The 21,699-nt window shown below is 47.8% G+C and overlaps 2 protein-coding genes across 2 annotated transcripts; both read right to left on the minus strand.

The window, feature by feature from the left end:
• Window positions 1-15,328: 15,328 nt before the first annotated feature.
• LOC135391824 (uncharacterized) lies at window positions 15,329-17,359 on the minus strand. The gene has a single exon (XM_064622349.1). It carries the CDS (start codon window positions 17,357-17,359, stop codon window positions 15,329-15,331), a length of 2,031 nt encoding a protein of 676 aa, XP_064478419.1.
• Window positions 17,360-17,649: 290 nt separating this feature from the next.
• Window positions 17,650-21,427, minus strand: LOC135391887 (uncharacterized). The gene is made up of 4 exons (XM_064622456.1): window positions 20,591-21,427; window positions 19,409-20,423; window positions 18,240-19,349; window positions 17,650-18,155 (listed from the first exon to the last, which is right to left on the minus strand). Exons 1-4 carry the CDS (start codon window positions 21,425-21,427, stop codon window positions 17,650-17,652), a joined length of 3,468 nt encoding a protein of 1,155 aa, XP_064478526.1.
• Between the last annotated feature and the right edge of the window lie 272 nt (window positions 21,428-21,699).

Genomic DNA, 21,699 nt, shown 5'->3' on the forward strand with positions numbered 1-21,699 from the left:
ACACAGATTTGTAAATAGCATCTGTTGATTGCACTGTACATACCCCCCACATAAAGGATCATAGTGGATACTACATCTTGTGCGATAATGTCAGGAACACAAAAAATATAGATTTTAAACCACTCTTACGTCGTAGTAGTAGTATTTGTGTGAAGCTGCGCAATTCCTGTCCTGCAAATAATTTCAACCATATGTTTCATCTGCCAGCGTGATGATCCCCTGAAAAGCAATTCACACTTGGCGGGAACTACCGGTTCTGAAACCTATCCCTGACATGTGTAGCCATCAGGGAGGAAACCCAAGGGCTGCGGTGGAAAAGACAAACACACACGGGCTATGTTCTCTCTGTGTATCAGCTGCTCTGGCTAGGTTTCTATTCACGCTTAATGGCCTGTATCAGTAATGCATGAAGACGACTGCTAAGTTGTGTTGAGAAACACCACTTTATGTTTGCCATGTCTAAATGAAACGTACCTGACCTGATCCAAATTAACCGTTCTGAGTCTGGAACACACAAAGAGAAAAACGCAGCACATGCCACAACATTAACAGATAGCAAATGAGCTGTAGCGAGCTCCACCTTGGGACAAAGTCAACAAGTAATTCACCAAAAGTCAATGAGCGCCTGAAATGTAACATCTCCAGTGGCGTAGCCCGACCTCAAAGGTAGGGGGGGCTCGATACGAAAACTCCCCCCCCCCCCCCCCGCTGATCCTGTGTCGACAACACACACATACTTGTGCACACTTCAAACTGAGGATTAAAAAAGGGAACGAAATAGTTCATTTAGACGTTCACAGTACGATTACATGTATAGGCTGTCATGACCAATGAAGTGGTGTCACGAGATTGGAAGTATTTTGAAAAGCTCATACTTTGAAAACCATTCAAGAATGCTTCTTAGATAGACGCCATGAACTGCAAGAACTTTCGTGATAGTCACACTGGTCCCCCCCCCCATATATTATGTTCTCGGATTTGCACGATTTGTGTGGGTCGGTCCGTGGCAGGTAGGGGGGGGCTCGAGCCCCCCCTAGCCCCGCCGTGGCTACACCACTGAACATCTCTGACTGGTAGCAGGATGGCCCACGTTCAATTCCTGGTGCTAGCACTGACTGGCCTTTTCATGAATTATTTGTTTGAAGTTTCGATGTGCTTGAGAACCATTCGTCAACCATTGTATCCTCATGAGGTGATGAGGGTTTGTCTTCCCAAAGAGACTCCCTTTCTAGCATGTGTCCTTATGGATGCTCATCACTGCAGAAAAAAAGAAAGAAAGAAAGGGAAAGCATTTAATGACAAGAAATGGATAGTCGCATTTACTGCATAATGATTGTGCACAACAGAAAGAATACTTTTGCACAGAAGGCTGTACTTCTTGATGTCTAACATCAAGTTACAAAATTCCAGAATATATGACATGTTGTAAGGTAGAGAATAAGTAGAGTTATTGAGTTGTCGAGTTGAGTTGAGGGGGCAGTTGTACCCCCTTTTTATTTTATTATATATGATTATATAATTATCTTTATGTCTGTACCACCCCTCGCTCTCTACATTACAACATGTTTTATATATTCTGGGATTTTGTAACTTCATGTTATACATTAACAAGAGCAGCCTTGTGCACGAAAGTCTCGTCTCATTAAAATTTAGATGCTCTCAACAGTCTTCTTTCTGTTGTGAATCTCTATCGCAGCATACCTGCACATTGCTGTTCTACGTACTGTGACTTTGCAGTAAGAGTATGGACTTTGGGTAAAAAGACTACACAGCACTGCTCAGGTATTTTTGCCTATCGAACAGTATGTATGTATGCAGTATGCACACAGTATTGTGCACCGGACCCACTAAAAATGTAGTGAATGTGGCATTGCCCACGGTAATGCACCAAGTTGAACACAATTATTGTAGAATCCAGGTATTTTAGCTTACATGTCAAGCCAGTACCACACCAGTATCCAGTGTGAAGTTGTGACCAAATAAATAGTTTCCATTTTTCTTAGCTCCCAGAAAACAGACAGTGAATTAATAAGAGTAGACAATGTTAACATGAATTCTGGGCTATTCTTCAGTTGAAGATTCACAGATAGTAAAGGCACCTTCCTCAGTGGACGTTGATGACACTGAAAATTCTAAAATGTTATCAGAGGCGACATCAGCTTCGGTGTGTCAAAGGATTGTATGTCCAACAGTAATCCAGCTAACAGTAACAAAAATGTGCAAAAGACAAATTAAATGAACTAATGTAACGTACCTTCTATATCAGACAGTAAAGCTTGTAACACCCCATCCACAGGAACCAGTGTCCAGACACAAAAGTGTTTGAACTGGGAGATAGCAGCTAATCGGAATGGCGATCTTTGTTTTCCACCCTCGAAGCACAGGTTGTAACTTTGAGGGCAGATTTAAAAGTGGTGTCAAAATGTCTGCATGCGAATGCACATGAAAAGTTGAACATAGATGAATACTCAAATTATAACATCACATTGTCATACCTGTTGGTGGAGGTGGACTGCAACTAACGTGTCAGCAATTTCTTCATGACCAGATGCAAGCCAGATCATGCTTCATTTCCGCCTTCAGCGTGCACCTGTGATAATTCAGAAGTTAGATTATCAATAGTACTATTGTGTTGTTAATCGTGGTTATATCAGAGTAAGCGCAGTAGGACAGCTGCACAATCGATTCATTAAGCTTGCTATTTTTTATATCTGAACCTCGACTTGCCATTCTTTGCTCTCGTTTTTTGCCTTGATCCTCCGTGGCACGTTCAAAATGTTATGCGTCGGGCACCTCGGATTTTCATCAGACGATTTCGTGCCGAGATTCCAAATTGCCTCTGGAGTCGCGCGTAACCTATGATAACATTCGTGGACGAAATCCTTGCAGTGGAAATTAGCAGGCACCACTGTCAGCCAAGAGCTTCGCACTGCTTGGTCTTTTGGCAGCTTATAATAGGTAACACTTGAATGCACCGATGAATTGTTCTAACAGCGTAGCACTCTCGCATCTTCGACAACTTCGCCGTGGCATATTTACGAATCATATCGCTCCAGCCCATAAAAGGCAAGGTCAGAACAAGGAAGTGCACTTTCCAAACGACGCTGTGCCAAAAAAAAACATTCACATGCTTTGTTTCCGGCTTAGCAACAACATAACAGCTGTTCGCTTATGTACATACGATGCACAGAGGAGGAAACGAAAGAAGCCAAGCAGCCAAGCCAAGAGTCCATGCCAAGCCAAAGACAGATAAACCGAGAGCAGTGACGTCGGTGCGCCCGTGCGCAGGGTTTGCCGACGGTCTGACGGCCGGGCGTGGGAACTAAAAAAACTGTTTTCTAAAAAACTACTAACAGTGTGAGCAAGATATTTCGCACACATATTCAGTGTTCGGTAATGAACACACAGCGCGAGTATCGCTCAGTTCTGCGGCACTTCAAAATCGGCATATCTGACCTTTAAAACCAGTCATGTAGAGACACATGCTTGTTGTTGTTTTTTTAAAATATTCTAGCCTATTCATGGTTGCTCTTCGCTTCTTGCAGCTTTACTCATTCCAGAAGCAAGAATTGTACCATTGTAAGGCGAATGGAGATAAACTGACATCGACTGAGATAGGTGTTCCTTCTTGGCCAGTGACTGTAGGATGACTCCAAAAGCGTCACAACAAAGCCAATATTCATCTAGCTCTCCACGAGTAGCTAACTCCACTTCTTCTTCACAGCCACATCAACACTACCTTGTGGGAGTACACATTACACAATATGTTGCACTGTGCTGTGGTATGATAACATACCGTTTGTCTCGCAGTATGTGTATACAGGGTGTCCACGCTAAGTGTGAACAGATTTTTTTTAAGTATATCAATCACTTTTTCCGAGATGAAATCAATTGCAATATAGCATATGCTGAAGGGCACTCCCTAGGGGGGCATTAACAGACTCCTAAGGCAATGTCTTAATTAACTTTCAATAATTAACATTTTAATTATAAAAGCTACGAAGTTGCTCCAATGAGAACAACTGATCTCTTCGGTCACCAGATACCAAAACCGTTTTCAGAAAAAAAATCCGTTCGGTAGATCGTCCGCAAAAAATTCGTGAAGGAACGCCATTTTTTTTCTTTATTTGGTTTATTGCGCATCTTCAAAGAAGCGGCTTTCCTTTACCCCCAGTGTGAGAGAGTGAAAGAGCACAGTGCCGCCTCATGCGTCGAAGATTAGCGTTAACTTGCGGAAACAAAACAAAAACACAAGTCTATCGGGTGACTCATCGCGACTGCCCTTATCTTGGGCTGCATTTTCTGTTTTCTTTTAATCTTTTTCCAGGACGCAAGAGGCGATAGTGTGTTCATTCTTCCTCTCGTATTGGGGGCGAAGGAAAGACGCGTCTCTAGAGATGCGCAATGAATAAAATAAAGAAAAAAATGGCGTTCCTTCACGAATTTTTTGCGGACGATCTATCGAACGGATTTTTGTTCTGAAAACGGCTTTGGTATCTGGTGACCGAAGAGATCAGATGTTCTCATTGGAGCAACTTCGTAGCTTTTATAATTAAAAAGTTAATTATTGAAAGTTAATTAAGACATTGCCTTATGAGTCTGTTAATGCCCCCTAGGGAGTGCCCTTCAGCATATGCTATATTGCAATTGATTTCATCTCGGAAAAAGTGATTGATATATTTTTAAAAAATCTGTTCACACTTAGCGTGGACACCCTGTATAAATATGATAAGGGCCCTAAGGGCACAGTGCATGGCTTATATCCTGCTGAATATATATCCATACCTGGCTGCGACATTGCATATCAATGCAGGTTACAATACACATTTTCACATTTGGCCGTTATGAGACATCTTCGGCCGTAATGAGACTGCCTTCGGCCGTATTGAGACTTGGCCGTAATGAGACATTTGGGGATTAAAGGATTATCGGCCGTATTGAGATTTTCGGCCGTATTGAGACATCGGCCGTAATGAGGTACAATCGCGCACACAGTTGCAAAGCGTAACAGACAACTTCACCTTTCATGTCCGACATGGGCATTTTCTGCAGAACCCATTGTTTTGGCCAAGTACGAGAAAAATAGCACACCAATGCATTCTGCCACGAAGCCAACACGGCGAAAATAAGTCCTCCAGGAACAAAACTGTGACGTTCTTGCGCTTCTATTCCACCTGTACGCCATCGAAGGGCCTCTCACAACAACACCCATGTGTGGGCATTTCTTTCTAAAGCTCAGGGTCAACAGATATTCTAACAAAACCAGATGGGATGCATTGCTTCAATGAAGGGCAGCGAGTACGCCCGTCAAGCCAACTTAAAGAAAGCTGTGTCCCGCACTTCTGGGAATGCTTTGGGAAGTTATTATCAGTGTGTGCAATATAATTACGTGAACATGCACTGTTGTGTTGTCAGATATTCATAAAACCAAACGGCAATTGATGATAAACAAAAAGTATACTGCTAAAATTTTCTCAAATACGTACGTTAACACAAACGAATTCATCGAACAGCGACATCTTAATAATTAATATGACAAGAGATAACGCTTCAAAATTCGTGTTCCACCTGCGGGCGCATAATGTACCTACCATGCTGTCAAAACTGTATCTAACTCAAGAAATGAGGTCAAAAGCAGTTACTAAATCTAAATAAGCCGAGAAAAGTTCCACTGACTCATAAAAGTAACTTCCCTGCTACACACCCCTGAAACGCGGAGAAGAACTGTTTCCGAATTTTAGCACTTGGGCCAAGTTTGCCGTGCAGGGGAACCGCAGACGATTGAGTGACTCTGAAACTTCTTCTAAATGTTGAATCTAGAGGTACCCTACAACGCATATCCACGGGAATATTACAGTGCATCATACATTGCCAGAGATATTAAGCCATGAAATCCTTTCCTGCGTGAAAATCCCCATACCTCCCATGTACTCACGGTCCGAAAAGCGGGATGTCTGGGGAGCCAAATGTATTTCATGTATAGCAATATTTTGCGTTTCTATAAGCTTAGAATAGATGTCTGAACGTCTATCCTCGGGAATATTACGATACCTCGGATAGAACAGCTGCTACAGCACTTTTCTATTGTCTTGGCGTCAAGTTTCACTCAATGGTCGCGAGAGGGCGCAAGGCGTCGCTGTCCACGAAAGCTGGGAATGCCTTCATTATGGAGTTCATCCACCAGCTAGCCTGTATCTACGCCATTTTATCGTTGAGTGAGACACTGCAGTCGAAACACGTTAATATGACCACGGCCGTTCTCGCAGAGTTTGGTCATAAAGCGAATTGTCATATTAAAGAACCCCACGTGTTACGAGTCGTAATATACCCTTTACTTAAGCTAAAAAAAAGTTGACAATTACGTGAGCTGGTAAGAGAATACGAATAATGACGTATTTTAAAATGAACGCTTTATTTTTCAAAGTGTCTGAGTCTGCGAGATCCTGGTGGGTGCATGGTCGCTCCTTGAATCTGACGCATATCCGGTTCTTCTTTCCACCAGTCAGCGCTGTTCGTTTGCGCTTCTGAGACATGGGCGATGAATGCCGTATGACTGCAGCAGGTCACTACGACCATATGACCAAGGACACTGATCTTGTAAGCACGTCAGAGAGGGGCATCATGAGCCACTTTGAAAGCGGGGCCCTCATTTTGGCAGGATTTGGTCAGGGCAACCGCCGGTTCTGTGACCAAAGGTCATAGTAACGAGGGCAAAGTACACGTGTTAGCCCCTAGTTGTACGGAAAATACCAGCCATTGTCGTATAAACGAAATGTCGTATTAACGAACAAGATATTACATGCGAAGGCCATTGGGAGGGAACGGTTCCCGAGACAGAGAGTCATAAAGCGGGGATGTCGTATTAACGAGTGTCATATTAACGAGGTGGAAACGGGATATCACGACCAATTGGTGTGGCAGCCTGGCAGGTCGATATGAATATCCCATCCTACGGTTCGCAATAAAAAAGGCGTATTATGTAAAGCAGTAATGACATCACTCAGTGCTCTCATTTAAAGAGTAATTCACATAATTCACGCACGTGGATAAACTGCATACTAAAAATAATATTAAGCCTCAGTGGGGCAGCAAAGAATTAGAGAACAGACTGAAGTCTGACAGATGAGCTCTTGTTGTGTCGTCATATTTGTTGCCCGCGCTTAGACTTCTTCCGCCAGGGGGTTCAATACAGGTTGCATTATGCGTGACAGCGAGTCGCAAAAGCCTTCGTAATGCCGCCTGGATTGGTATGTAGCTTGGTGGATGACGCTGAAATTCGCCAACGGTTTCGGTTGCTGTGTACGTCCCAACGCGCGCAGTGCCCCAGAATAAGCATGTATTATGCAACATGTATCGGTCCTGCAAGGAGTGCATTGGCTTCACATATTTACCGTGCCCAAATAGGGCTTATAAGAAGCTAACTTAAAAAGAAATACCAGCGCTACATACGAGTAGTGCTGGGTACTTTGGAGGAAGTTGAGCAGCGCCGGAAAACTGGCACTGCATGTGTATTCTGTGCTAGGATGTGCAATGCTCAAAGCTTCTCATTTACTCCAGTACTTTTGCTTTAACGCAGCAACCGGGGACTGGAATCTACGTTCTTGCATTTATACGCTATAAGGGGAAAAAAAGGAGAGGACAACTACAAATGTAATTTGAGGCATAAGTATACATAATAATAATGGTACTGTGATGTTACACGTAAGGGCTTGTCTGCGCAGTGTGGCGACATGTTGCACGTGCCGCAAGGTAGAACTGCGGATAATTTGTACCACCTGCGGTTCTTTTGACGTGCGCCACAAATCTCCGCCACACGGTGCTGGAGCATACAAGTATATAATGCGGCTACGTGTTAGAACATCCGAACATCACTGAATCTGAAACCGCCGTTTTAATGTGGCCCGAAAGAGTCGCGACTGTAGAGCCACTGTTGGAGATATATGCGTCTACACAAGGCACGCGCTGACTTGAGATGTTGTAAAGAAAACCTCGTTATAAAGTAGATAAATCAATCGAACTAGCGGCATACAAATTGTTAATTAGTCCTTGCTCAGAATATGCGAACACTGCTATATCATGGGACTCGTACGTGATGCGCTGTCGAAAGAAAACGCATAAAATACGTCACAGAAGGACATACTATAGAGTTTAGACCGATTTGCATTGTCGGAATACACACTCTTAAAAATGAACTTCACCGCATAGCACGGTCTTAGCCAACCATCATCTCAAATGATATCGTTATCTGCCCTGATTTGTTAAAAACGGGAAGCGTACGCCTTTTTTGTGACAATTATGAACAGCGTAAGTGTCACAAAAAGGCGGACGCCTCCCGTTTTCAACGAATCAGGGCAGATAACGGTATCATTCGAGATGATGGTTGGCTAAGACCGTGCTATGCGGTGAAGTTCATTTTTAAGAGTGCAGAAACACAGTGGCGCAGCCAGAAAAATATTTCGGGAGGGGTTCCCATGGTGACTTTACATGGGGGAGGAGGATTTCACCATCGTTTCTCATCTCCGAAATGCACTGCTAACGGTACGATTTCAGGGGGAGGGGGTTTTAACCACCGAAACTCCCCCTCTGACTACGCCACTGCAGAAAGACCAGTTCGGTAGCTGGTACGTCCCAAGAAATTCGGTTTCGATGTACTTAGACGCCGACGTAGGCTAAATTCGCTGAAAATATTATGTATATTTTTGCATGTAATTAGGCATGTCAGACATCAGAGCTGGTGAATAGAACATGAAAATTCGTTCCTAATACCACAGGGGTGACACAAACCCGCCATTGCTGTAACTACCCCCAAGCGGGTGCTTTTCACAAACCGCCATCTTGTCGTGGTCACACGCCATACGCCACGTCATTTTGAGGTCATGCGGACTTTGTTTATACATGTCGTTTTAGCGCTTGCCGACATATTCCCGTTAGCATAAAGTCAAGAGATGAACGTACTTTGCCAGTGTAAACGATACGATGCTTCTTCCGTATCCATAGCCGTATCTATAGCCGTAGTCGACGTGGTTTGGACAACGTGGTTTGGACGCTGCGAAAGTCTCGGCTCTTCGTGAATGTCAGTGTTGACAGCATGTGGTTGGTGGCTCGGTTCAACGATTTCAAGCGTCTTGTATCGATTCGAAATGGAAACACCGATGAAGAAACGCTGCGAAACGCAATTGCAGCAACGTTTCCTGAAATACCTCACGTGAGCTCCTCCCTAACCTATAGGTAAGCTTTTCGAAACTACTAGCTATTCTTCTTATTATTAATCGTCGTCAACGATGTTTAGCTGAGCTATATACAGGGTGTTTCACCTAAAGTGATATGAAATTCTAACGGGCGACGTTCTCGCCGGAGGATTGTGGAACTTTCGGCAATTCGCTCCGAGATCGAGCAGTGTCGGCGCGCTGTGGAGAAACGATGAGCTACCATTGTGTGGACGGGTCGTCTGATTTTACATGTTTATTCAGTGTTTACTGCAGTAGGTGGAGCATTGGAGAACCGGACAGTATAGTACCAGTGATCTTCCGGTGAATATATACCAGCATTGCCGAAAAGAACTATCACCTCCGAACATCTACCCACGTGTTATCCACACTAGAAGGGTGACAGTTCCACCCCCTATAGGTCGATCTCGCAGCGAATAGACCTCTACCGAAGAAACGTCACCGTGACGTAATCATAACGTTGGTAGACAGTGACAGTTGGTGACAGTTGGTAGTTGGTGACTGTTTTCTTCCTATAAAACTGTTAAGTAGGCCAAGAAGATGCACCATGCGAAGTAAATCACGCCACAGAGTCATAATTATCGCAGAAATTGAATTTAAAATACGCCGCAAAAAGCGACCGTACGCAACGGTGGTGAAAAGCAGTACCAGCCTGTGATCTGCCTGGAACCTCGCGCTGACGTTATAAGGAGAACGCTCGCTGATTGGCCTAGAGAAATGTTGTCTGTTACTCCGCTGTCGTCTGCTACTCGGCTGTTCGGGGTTCTGAAAAAGCCTTTCTCCTGGCTCGGTAATGATTCGGCCGCCCCTTCTATCCCCAATTCTCCGGGAGAACTGGCAAAACTGGTTTACGGCGGCAAAGGGACAAGGCGCTGACCCCCCCAGTGGCCGGCGAACCAGAACGGGTTCTCCTTATAACGTCATCGGTGACGTGGTATCATACCTCCACATCCTCGTTATACCTGGAGTGGCGAGTTAAGGGTGAACGCGCGGAGCCATGTTTATGTGAGTTTTTTTTTTTTTTTTCTGGGAAACAAATTGCACACATCAAAACCTTTCTCGCTACTCGGTATAATGACAAGTTCTGGACACGTTAGAGCAAACACCCTGTATATACTTCTGATGGGAGGTATACTTAATTCCAGCATGTGGCAACATTGCACAGGGCACAACTTTACACCCATCATCATATAGGAGCAACCTTGCAACCTTTTGGGCACATCATAGGTGATGGTAAGCTGTTTTCCCCAAAAAGGTGTAACCACTCCACCTTTCTTCTTCTTCTTTTTTTTTTTTTTTTTGAGTGACCACTTTACACCCTTCTATAGGTGGTATAGTCCTGCTGCATGTCGTGACTTTACAAACTTATGGCAATAACATCTGTAGCAGGCCAGTTACCCCCCAAAAGGTGTAACGACCCTACCCTTTCTTCTGAGAGTGTATAACCGTATAGAAATCACCTCACAAACGTTCTTCACCTCTTGCGCGAGGTGGATTCCCATGTTTTGCTGGATCACACCGTAATCTTCACGACAGTACAACAGCTGCTGACAAAATTCCACTCCCTACGAAATACTAACTCAAATTACTGCTGGTCATCAGATGGTAACAGCTGCAATGACTCGTTGCCATGGCACTTGGTGTGCTATCTATATATTGCATAGCAGAAAATACATGCAAAAGAAAAGGATGATGCTAAGTGCCAATGAGTCAATAAATTTAAATATAATCCATTTCAAATTATTTATTTTCCACACGGTCGTTCTTACTAGAAAAGTCGAGTCCCACATTACTACCGAAGTAATTTCATTAACGCAAATGTTGCCTCGTTGGACTGCTGTCGGAAAGCATCAATGCCAGTGCCTCTCATTGAGAGCGTGATCGAAGTGAGAGTCAAGGGCGTTACTGCGCGCCATCGTTAGCTCAATACTTGCACGACTCAGACTAATGGAACGGAGGGCGATTCAGCTGTTTCCAAAGTGGGAACTGGACGACGTAATCCACACCGGATCTCTTTTATGCGCCGTAGTAAAACACGGTAGAGAGGCTCATCGTTCTGGAGCTATGCCAGTCGCATACTGGTGGGTTCAAGGGTTTCGTATAGGGCCTGATCGAGGGTTTCATTCTAGCAGACCCAATGTTACGCGAGTCTATTTTGCGCATGTTGCCCTCAACCGTTAATTTGATTGTTGATTGCTTATGAAGGCGCAGGGACAACGACACACACCCTCGAACGTGCACTGTAGCCGACCCCAGTACAGCGTTGAGAGCAGACATTTGATTCCCGTGTGGCACCGGCATCGTTAGTGCTCCTACGAGACGCACGGGTTTAGCCCGCGTGAATAAAGGACTAGTTGGCAACAGGTTTTCAACCTCATTCCCCCTTACTGCAAGTGGTGACCTGAAGGCTGCCCCATGTGTTCCATTGTCCCCCACCCGTGCTGCATCATGTCTGTGGGCGACAACACTACTCCTACTGATCACTTTTCCGCTTCAGCCCGTCACCGCTGTTGTCGTTAAGTTGCTACCGCTTTGGGACCGAAACCCTGCCACGTGGTTCGCTCAGGCCGATGCCCAAGTCCACCTGTCTGGCATAATCTCCCAAATGATCAAATTCTACCACGTTATGTTGGTCCTTGCTCCATCCGTTGGTGAAGAAGTCCATTATGGTATAACCAACACTGATGTAAAATCATGTCGAACGGACGCCAAAGCTGTATCTTAGAATCGTTGCTGGCCCACCTGGATAACCACCTTTTCAGCACCGAAAAAGTTCTTGGATGCTGGCCTGTGCGTCGCCAAGTGCCAGCCATACACGCAGTTGTGCAAATTTTGAACTAATGTGACCTTCTCGAAATTTCTGAAGTCTTCGTTGCTCGGCTATACTGTTCCAAGGACAGAGTACACTGTTCAGTGCGTTGGGTGCCATTGGTGTATATGGTCTACGTACTTTTGAACTGTTGTTTCATTAACTGGACTCATTCATTAGTTGGCCTTGTTCATTTTTTGTTATGTCTCTTGGAGAACTTGGGGTTGCATAATTGTCACAGAAAAGGCGTACGCCTCCCGTTTTGAACAAATCAGGACAGATAACGATATCATTCGAGATGATGGTTGGCTAGGAGAGTGCTATGCGGTGAAGTTCATTTTTAAGAGTGTATCGACAAGCATTCCCTCATCACGGACCTCGAACGAAGGACACATACCTCCCTAGGGCGCCTGGATAGTGGGCTCGCCACCAGCTCTCTGGCCAACTTTGGGGCTCTACTTCGGCTCCCAGCTAGTCCACCTACGCCGCCATGGGGTGAGTTTGTGCCCGCAACAACGCTTCACATCCCAGGTTTGCGGAAGAAGAGTGAGTCCAGCCCCCTGGTGGCCAGAATGGTGGCTGAGAACCTGATAAGCGATGTCTATCACTCGCATACTCTGGTGTTCACATATGGCTCCATTGACGACCGTGCTACGGTGCCGTGTATGCAAAAGGCCATTAGGAGGAGCCTAAAAAAGAGGCTCGACCTGTCAATCAAACTTAGTCGCATTTCATTGGCTACCAAATTTTCCCCAAGCTGGAGGATGGTGCTTGGAACGGCGAAGCGGAGGTTTCGCGACAAAAAATTTTCAGACTACTTTAATTTCATACTGAGAGTATATATCCTCATGTACGCATCTGCAGAATCAGCTTCAACTTTCACTTCACCATCGTTATTTTTGGCGAAAATGGGATGTTTCGTCGCAAACGTTAGGCCTAGTCAAGACCGTGATACCAAGAAAATAGCAAGAAGGACGACCCTTATACGTAGGATTTTGCATTGTATAATTGCATTTTATATATACATACCTCTTTGCTCATTTTTTATTCGATCTACTTACATTACGTGATTTAAAACTTCATACCGGCAGCCGTCTGCTACGAAGAAGCGGTTGTACCGTTCTCCTGGCCAATCACTTCTGCCAGCAACCATTTCTTGAATTCTCAGCCATCCCAACACGCCGCTCTCCATGCAGATGGCGCTGATAAAAGTGGGCGCAAAATCCGTCGTTTTGGTCTGTCACCAGTGATATCCGTTTCAATCCGAATCAATCGAGTCTCTCCAAAATGGTGGCACCCAGTAAGTAAGGGTGAGGTATAAGTACTGGATGGATGTAATAATAGACAACTGTATTTAGACCTGTGACCGGCTATATACCTCAAAAGGTGGGTGGAGCCTCAGGTATATGCAGGTCCCATTAATGGCAGACTCCCTTTGGCATAAACGGCACTGCCGTGCTGGAGGCGCTACCAGTGCGTACTACCAGGGGTGTTCAAGTCAAACCGGGACTTTCTGTCTCCTGAGTGAACAAATGGCTCGCTCTACTTCTTTTTCGTCATTTTCACACGCGACAGGCCTGTGCGTTCACCGCGTGGTGTTCCAAAGTTTGTACAAAACAGCAGACACGTGCTGGACAAGATGGCCGACAACGAGGTGAGCGCGCACATCGAACAGCGAATTGGCATGAAGTTTCTCGTGAATGAAGGCGTAAAGTCATCTGAAATTCACAGAAGACTTCAGGCTCAGTATGGCCACGATACACTACACTTAGCCGCAGCAAAGCGTTTGAGTGGTGCAAACGGTTCCGAGACGGCCGTACATCAGTGCAGGACGATCCCAACCGGGGCGGCTCAGAGCCCAGTGTCAGAGTCCCTGAGAACATCCAACTTGTGGAGCGCCTGATCCTTAAGGACCGACAGATAACATGTCTCGAACTGGCTCGAAAGACTGACCTTTCTGTGGGAACGTTGAACACTATCATTCATGAATACCTCCAGTTTCAGAAAGTTAGTGCCCGTTGGGTCCCGAGGCAGCTCTCCGTGTTTGACCGGCAGAGAAGACTGGAAATCTCCCAAGAGCTAAGGTACCCTTTCGACACTGAAGGACAGCCGTTCCTTGATCGGATCATCACGTGCGATGAAACGTGGGTGCACCATTTCACTCCTGAGTCTAAGCGCGCATCAAAACAGTGGAAGCATCCGGGCTCGCCAGCCCCCAAGAAGTTCCGAAGCTCCCCGTCTGCGGGTAAGGTCATGGCCATGGTTTTTGGGACGAGGTGGCGTTGCTCATGTTGATTTTCTGCCCAGTGTTACCACCATCAATAGTGCATATTACTGCCAGATTCTCAGGGATGTGCATAAGGCGCTGAAGCTAAAGCGGCCGGGCCTCATCACCAAAGGAGTCATCCTCCTACAAGACAATGCACGCCCGCATACCGCGCATCTCACGACACGCACCTTACAGGAACTTGGCTGGGAGTTGCTGCCACATCCCCCTTACAGTCCAGACCTCGCCCCCAGCGATTTCCATCTCTTCGGGCCACTGAAGGCGTTCCTTGGGGGCCGCCACTTCAGCTGCGACGACGAGGTCAAGAATGCGGTCCGATCATGGCTGCTACGTGGCGGTAAGGATTTCTACGTTGCTGGCATCCAAGCCGTCCTGAAACGCTGGGACAAGCCGACCTCCGTCTGGCTGACCTTTCCTTTCTGTTTTTATTCTGACCTCATCAGAATGATTAAGAAAACTGACTCGTCAGATAGATAAACCTCGTGGAGAGGTGAAAAAACGTTCCTGTATTTCACCTTGAGTTACATGTTCAGACAGACGAGAGCGAGAGCTCAACAGTTGGTCTACATAAGACACAAGGGAGAGAAGAAAGGTCACGTGGTACAGAGATCCAAAGCGTTGTACACAAACGGAAAGAAAAGAAAACGGAGCGAAGCACAAACACACCGAAGCCACCCACCTCGTCCAGCCAGACCGCTGTAACGCAACCGAGTTAAACCCGACACTTGTTGTGGTTATGGCCTGTGGAGTCGGACAGGGGTTCTTCGAATTGTATCAACACCGGGGATCCCGCCTCGAGATGGGTGGCATGTTATGGTTCCCTCCAATCTGCCCCTCCGTGTATACTTCGACTGATATCATTTGGTTTGAGTACAAGAAATTCACACGCTAAGAATACAGAGCAAAGAAACGAAACCCGTGCCTTGTAAGTGGCAGCACACTCCCCCGGCTGGTGTCCCGTAGGATACCAGATACTATCATGCACTATCATGCACACAAACGAGTTCAGTCACTTTGATCCGGCGAGAACAGAAGAACCATCTCGGAGACTGGTCGTTCAAAGGTTTTCTTCTTGCCGTCTTTAACTGTCTGGAGTTGCACCTTGCGCACCTTACCGTCATTCCCTCGCCGCACAGCGGTGATTCGTCCCATTGGCCACTCGTTGCGTCTAGCGCCCACGTCTTTCAGCAGCACAAGATCGCCAACTTGAAGGTTAGGTCGATCGGTTTTCCACTTGCGATGGCGTTGAAGGGTGGGCAGGAACTGTGTTCTCCAGCGATGCCAGAAGCTGTTGGCAAGAGCTTGAACTTGTTTCCACTGCTTCACATGAAGACTTTTAAAATCTCCTGGAGGTGCTGTTGACGACGTAGGTTTCTGCGTCAGGATCATTGCAGGGGAGAGCACTGAGGGACATTCGGGATCCGAGGAGACTGGAACCAATGGTCTTCCGTTTATAATGGCGGTCACTTCTGCTAGGAATGTGGTCAAGACCTCATGGGAGAAGCGAGGAGAGCCGTCGTTCAGAAGCATCGAATCCAGGATCCGGCGAGCCATGCCTATCATGCGTTCCCACACGCCACCCATGTGGGAGGAATGAGATGTATTGAAAATCCAGGTGCAGCCTTGCTCGCTCAAGAAGCGTTGAACTTTACGAAGTTCGAAGCCAACAGCCGACATCTTGAGCTCAGAGCAGGCACCAACGAAGTTCGTGCCCCTGTCTGAACGGAGCTGTTTCACTGGGCCTCTGAGCGCAAGGAATCTTCGCAGGGCGTTAATGAAGCTTGACGTATCCATTGACTCGATGACCTCTATGTGCACTGCACGAATGGCCATGCACGTGAATAAGACTGCCCACCTTTTGTTGTGGGCGAGACCGCCCCTTGTGCGACGTGAGGCAACCATCCAAGGGCCGAAAACGTCCAGTCCCACGTAGGTGAACGGAGGGTCCGCGCTTAGCCTATCTTCAGGCAAGTCAGCCATCTTCTGATGCTCCAATTTTCTTCGAAGTTTGCGGCATGTGATACAATGATGAATCATGGCGCCGATGCATCTTTTTCCGCCGATAATCGAAAACCCGGCAGCTCTAATAGCTCCTTCGGTGAAGTGTCGCCCTTGATGTTTAACTTTTCCATGATAGTGCCGTATCAGCAATAAGCCTACATGATGGCGACCCGGAACGATGACTGGATGCTTTTCCGCTTCGTCGAGGTCGGAGTTCCGTAGGCGTCCACCAACTCTCAACAGGCCCTGATTGTCGACGAACGGGTCGAGCTCACACAAAGGGTTGCTGGACGAAATGCGACTTTGTTGAGCTGCGTCCGTACGGGGACATGTGACGGCTTCTGGAAATTCTTCGTGTTGGACGTAACGAAGGATTACTTTCTTCGCCTCGTTCAGCTCATCCGCGCTTCGAGGTTTGCTGCAGTAATGCCATCCGTGACAATCAGCCAAAGGGTTATGAAAGGAACGAGCGATATGCACCAGGCATGCCACGGCCCGCAGTAAGGATGTCCATGTCGAAAAGCGCTCGAAGCGATGAGCCCCCAGTTGTTGATTTCCTACGCCAGTTGCCGAGACAGCCACTTGAGGACGGATTTCCTTGTCCTGATCTGGTTCAAAAAGCGGGAAGGCTGTGCGCTCTCTCTGCGCGTCCGTACATTCCCGGAGAAATTTCGGTCCTGTCAGCCAAGTCGTGCCAGCCAAAGCATCTGCAGCCACAGGTCTAGTGGCGTGATCTGCAGGGTTCTTACCGGTGGGAACGTAATGCCATTGCTCGGGCTTCGTAGATCTTCGTATGCGGTTCACACGGTTGCTGACATAGACGTAGAAACGCCTCGATTGATTGAAGATGTATCCGAGCACAACTTTGCTGTCCGTGTAGAATTTAATGTCATCGATGTGAGCATCGATCTCGCTGACGACTAACTCTGCGATATCGACAGCGAGCACTGCGGCACATAGCTCAAGTCTTGGAATGGTCTGTTCGGGGCGCGGCGCTAGCTTTGCTTTTCCAAACACAAAACCCACGTGTTGCATTCCATCAGCATCTGTGACTCTGATGTACGCCACAGCGCCGATCGCCTTTTCTGAGGCATCGCAGAATACACAGATTTCCCGTCGACGGGCGTCGGAGAGAGAGATTGCAGTGTACTGGCGTGGTATCTTGAGCCGTTCAAGATGATGTAAGGAGTATCGCCACGTTAGCCAGTTGTCATTCAGGTCGAGAGGGGCATCCCAATCTGACGTTTCTGAAGAAATATCTCTCAGCAACAGCCTACCTTGTACTGTCACTGGGGCTGTGAATCCTAGGGGGTCGTATAGGCTGTTCACAGTGGATAGTACGCCGCGTCGTGTATTGGGGGGTATTTTACGGGCACTTTGAAGGTGAACGTATCTCCCTTTAGGTCCCAGTTTAGTCCAAGGCTCCGTTGCATCGGTACGTGACCTCTGTCGAAGTCCATGTCTTTAAGGCCCCTGGCGTAGTCATCGGATGGGAAGGCGCCCATGACCTCCACAGAGTTAGAGGCTATCTTGTGAAGCCGCAGGTTTGCTCCTTTCAGCATGTGTTGTGTCCTTTTGAGTAAATCAATAGCCTCCTCTTCGGTCGGTAAGGACTTGAGGCCGTCGTCGACGTAGAAGTCTCTTTCGATAAAGTGTCGAACGTCCGCACCAAAGTCCTGCTCTCCCTCCTGTGCGGTGCGCCTTAAGCCGTAGGTCGCGATAGCGGGAGAGCATGTGTTGCCAAACGCATGTACACACATCCTGTATTCAATGACATCTCTGCTGGTGTCGTTGTCTCGGAACCACAAGAAGCGCAGGTAGTCTCTGTCTTCTTAACGTACGAAGAAGGAATAAAACATTCGCTGGATGTCAGCCGTTACCGCCACAGCCTCTTTTCTAAAACGGAGCAGCACACCGATCAGGCTATTTGTCATGTCCGGTCCCGAAAGGAGCAAGTCGTTGAGCGAAACACCTTGGTACTTGGTACTTGAATCGAAAACTACCCGGATTTGGCCCGGTTTCTGCGGGTGGTAAATACCGAAGCTGGGGAGGTACCAATATTCGTTGGCTTCCTTTCTTGGCGGTGCTGGCTCAGCGTGGCCATTTTCGAGCATATCCTGCATGAAGGCAACGAAGTGCTTCTTCATTTCCGCATTCCTTTCCAGAGTGCGACGTAACGAAGCGAACCGAGGAAACGCCTCTTCTCGGTTGTCAGGGAGTTCACGTCGGGGCATACGAAAAGGCAAAGGGGCTACCCAGTTGTTTAACGTGTCCCTGTGGAACTCTCCGTCCATCAAGCTCAGGAATTCTTTATCTTCCATTGACGGAGCAAGCTTCTCGTCATCTCTTGTGATCTGGAATAGGGGATCCGTAAGGTCGTTGCTTAGCGGCGGGGGAGACTGGACGACTTCTTTTGCAGAATGCTCAAAGCAGGGCTTTTCTTTCACAATCATGTGGTTGGGGCAGGGCGTGAAGTAGGAAGGACGGCCGTTTTGCAACACGGTTGTGGCGAAGGTACAGACCTGTGGAGTGCGCAATCGTTCGATACAGACGTCCCCAACTATGACCCACCCGAGGTCCAGCTTCTGGGCGAAAGGAGCGTGGTTGGGACCGTTGCGCTGCTGACGCACTTTGTGCGCCTGAACGAGATCCCTTCCTAAGAGCAGTAGGATTTGTGCATTGGGGTCGAGTGGCGGAATGACATTTGCCAGTGCCTTGAGATGAGGATGTCTGCGAGCAGCGTCCGGTGTTGGAATCTCATTCCTGTCATTAGGAATCTGGTCGCACTCCGTCAACGTTGGTAGAGGCAGACGTATGCCACTGTCGATGCCCTCAACAACATAGCCGGTAGCTCGTCGTCCCAACGTCTCAACCACCCCGGCGCACGTCCTTAGCGTGTATGGATACTCGCACCCGTGAATGTTGAAGCATTCGAAGAATTCGGGTCTGGCCAATGACTTATTGCTTTGGTCGTCAATGACCGCATACATCCGAACTGCTTGTTCTGGCTGAGCTTCTGGGTACACTTTGACGAGACATATTTTTTAGCAGGATACTCTCCTCTTGCTGACGCTCGGCTGAAACCGTCTTCCTCAGCCGACGGGACTCCCACGGTGCGTCGAGCTTGCGAGGTAACGTTCTCTGGATGAAGTGCCGTAATGTGGTGGTCGCTATTGCACTCAGTGCAATGTATCGTTGAGTCGCAGCTCTTCGCGTTGTGCGTCATCGCACAGCATTTGAAGCATGCGCCGAATTCTGACAGCAAGCGCTTTCGCTCGGCGAGAGGTTTCTGACGGAATGCCCTACACTTGCTAAGTATATGTGGCTTCTTGTGCAAGGGGCACATTCCTTCCGGGTTCTTTGGAGTTCTTTCCACTTGACTCGCTGAGCTGTCTTCTTGAGAGGCAATCGCGGTCCTGTGCACCGATACAGACGATTTCTTAGAGGATTGCGTTGTCGACGAGGATGTCTTGTCCTTCTTGCCTGTGTTATCGCTTGAGGGCCCGATTATGAAACTTTGATCATTCTTTGTCTTCGCCGTGGTTCGGACGAAGTCTGAGAAGACAGAGAATGGTGGGAAAGACACACGGTGTTCCCGCTTGTATTTCGATCCTAGAGCGATCCATTTTTCTTGCAAATGTAGAGGAAGTTTCGCTGCAATGGGGTTGACCCCACGTGACGTGTCCAGGTAGGAGAGCCCAGGCAAGTGTGGATCTGCCTTTGCTGACTCGAGTTCTTGGAGTAAATCTCCCAGCTCCCTCAGTTTCTCGCGGTCACTACCTAGTATCCTCGGAAACCTTTCAAGCCTGTCTATTAGCGCGTTTTCGATTGCCTCCGGGCTACCGTAGGCCTCTTCTAACCGTTCCCAGATCGCCCAAAGACCCATATCCGGGTTTCCGATGTGTACAGCTCTTAGCCTTCTAGCGTACACGGACGATTCGGTTCCCAGCCACCTCACCAGGAGATCCATCTCTTCTGTGGCTGATATTCCAAGGTCTTTAGTAGCGTTACGAAATGCCGATTTCCACGACCTATAGTCTTCCGGACGGTCGCTGAACTTCGAGAGGCCCGTAGTAACAGCTCCCGGCGAAGTAAGTACCTGGCGACGTCACCCATAATGGGTAGGGGGTTCTGGAGTGTAGTTGGTTCTGATTCTCCCCCCAGACCAATTGTACGCCTTCCGGAAAGTCTTCCACCGGCAGCGCGAGAGACGTTGTCACCTTGTGACGCGCCAGGTGCTGCAGCAGCCGTCTGTTCACCGCTTACAGTGTGGCATCGATGACTGTCTCCCGTAAACGCGTGCGTGCTCTGGGGTACTCCGTGTCGTAGAACGTACTCCCTAGTCCTTTCCGACGTGTCGACGAATTTGACTTCTGTAAGCCGTGGGTCGTATTGTTCAAGTGCCGCCTCTAGAACCTTGGCTTGCGCTTCCGCGACAGCAGCTTCTTTCTCTCTTTGAAGTGCTTCTAGGTTGGCCTCTATACGAGCTTTCTCCAGTTTCGTGGCAGTCTCCTGTTGACTGTAAGACGTGAGAGCGCGAGCTGCTTCGGCATCGGCTCTAGCTCTAGTCGCTGCGGAGCTTACTGATGAATCCAAACTGGAATGGGTGGAACGTCGTGACGACAAGGACGAATGAACAGAACCATCGGAGCGCCGAGAGCCCGTCTCTCGCTGGCCGTCGAGACGGTGTTCAATTTCGGTGATTATACCTCGCACAAGATCGTCCCGATCCATGTCGATTGCTTTCTGAACGTCTCGTTCCGTTAAACTCTGTTCTACATTCGTCCTTGTTAGGAAGGAGGAGAACCTTTCAGCGTGAAGCTTGTACCGTTTGTAGGAGGTACTCAGTCTCCCGACTTCTTGATACGACGCCTCTGGTATACAGATCTTCTCCAGCTCGAGCGCTGTTTCTTCCCAAGCTTTATCTAGTTTCGCACGATGCTCATCTCTTTCGAGCTCGTAGTTCTGCTGAGCCTTTTGCGAGAGGGCTACTCTACGTTTCGGCTTAGCGCCCTGTTCATCTACGGACGGCGCCGCAGCCGCTATGTCCGAATTATCTCCCTCTTTGATTGCAAAGTGCTCACCTGTGTCCTTCCCGGCCATGGGGATGTAGGCCGTCGTTCACGTAGTTCCTCGAACGCCGTTCACGGAGTGGAAGGACAGGTGCCGGAGACGTCGAAGCTTCTCGATGTATCCTATATCTGCCGTTGTTGCTTGTAGGCGAGATGCGGTGTATCCGACGCTGCTTCGAGACGGCGCACGGTCTTCCGGCGACAGTGTCAAGCGTGAAGTCTCATCCAAGGACGGTGTGGCTTGAGGCTGGTGCTGACGCATATGTCCGCATGGTAGACGTCCATCAGCAAGCGTATATCCAA

Source organism: Ornithodoros turicata, chromosome 1, assembly GCF_037126465.1.
Source record: "Ornithodoros turicata isolate Travis chromosome 1, ASM3712646v1, whole genome shotgun sequence".
NCBI classification, from domain to species: Eukaryota; Metazoa; Arthropoda; class Arachnida; order Ixodida; family Argasidae; genus Ornithodoros; species Ornithodoros turicata.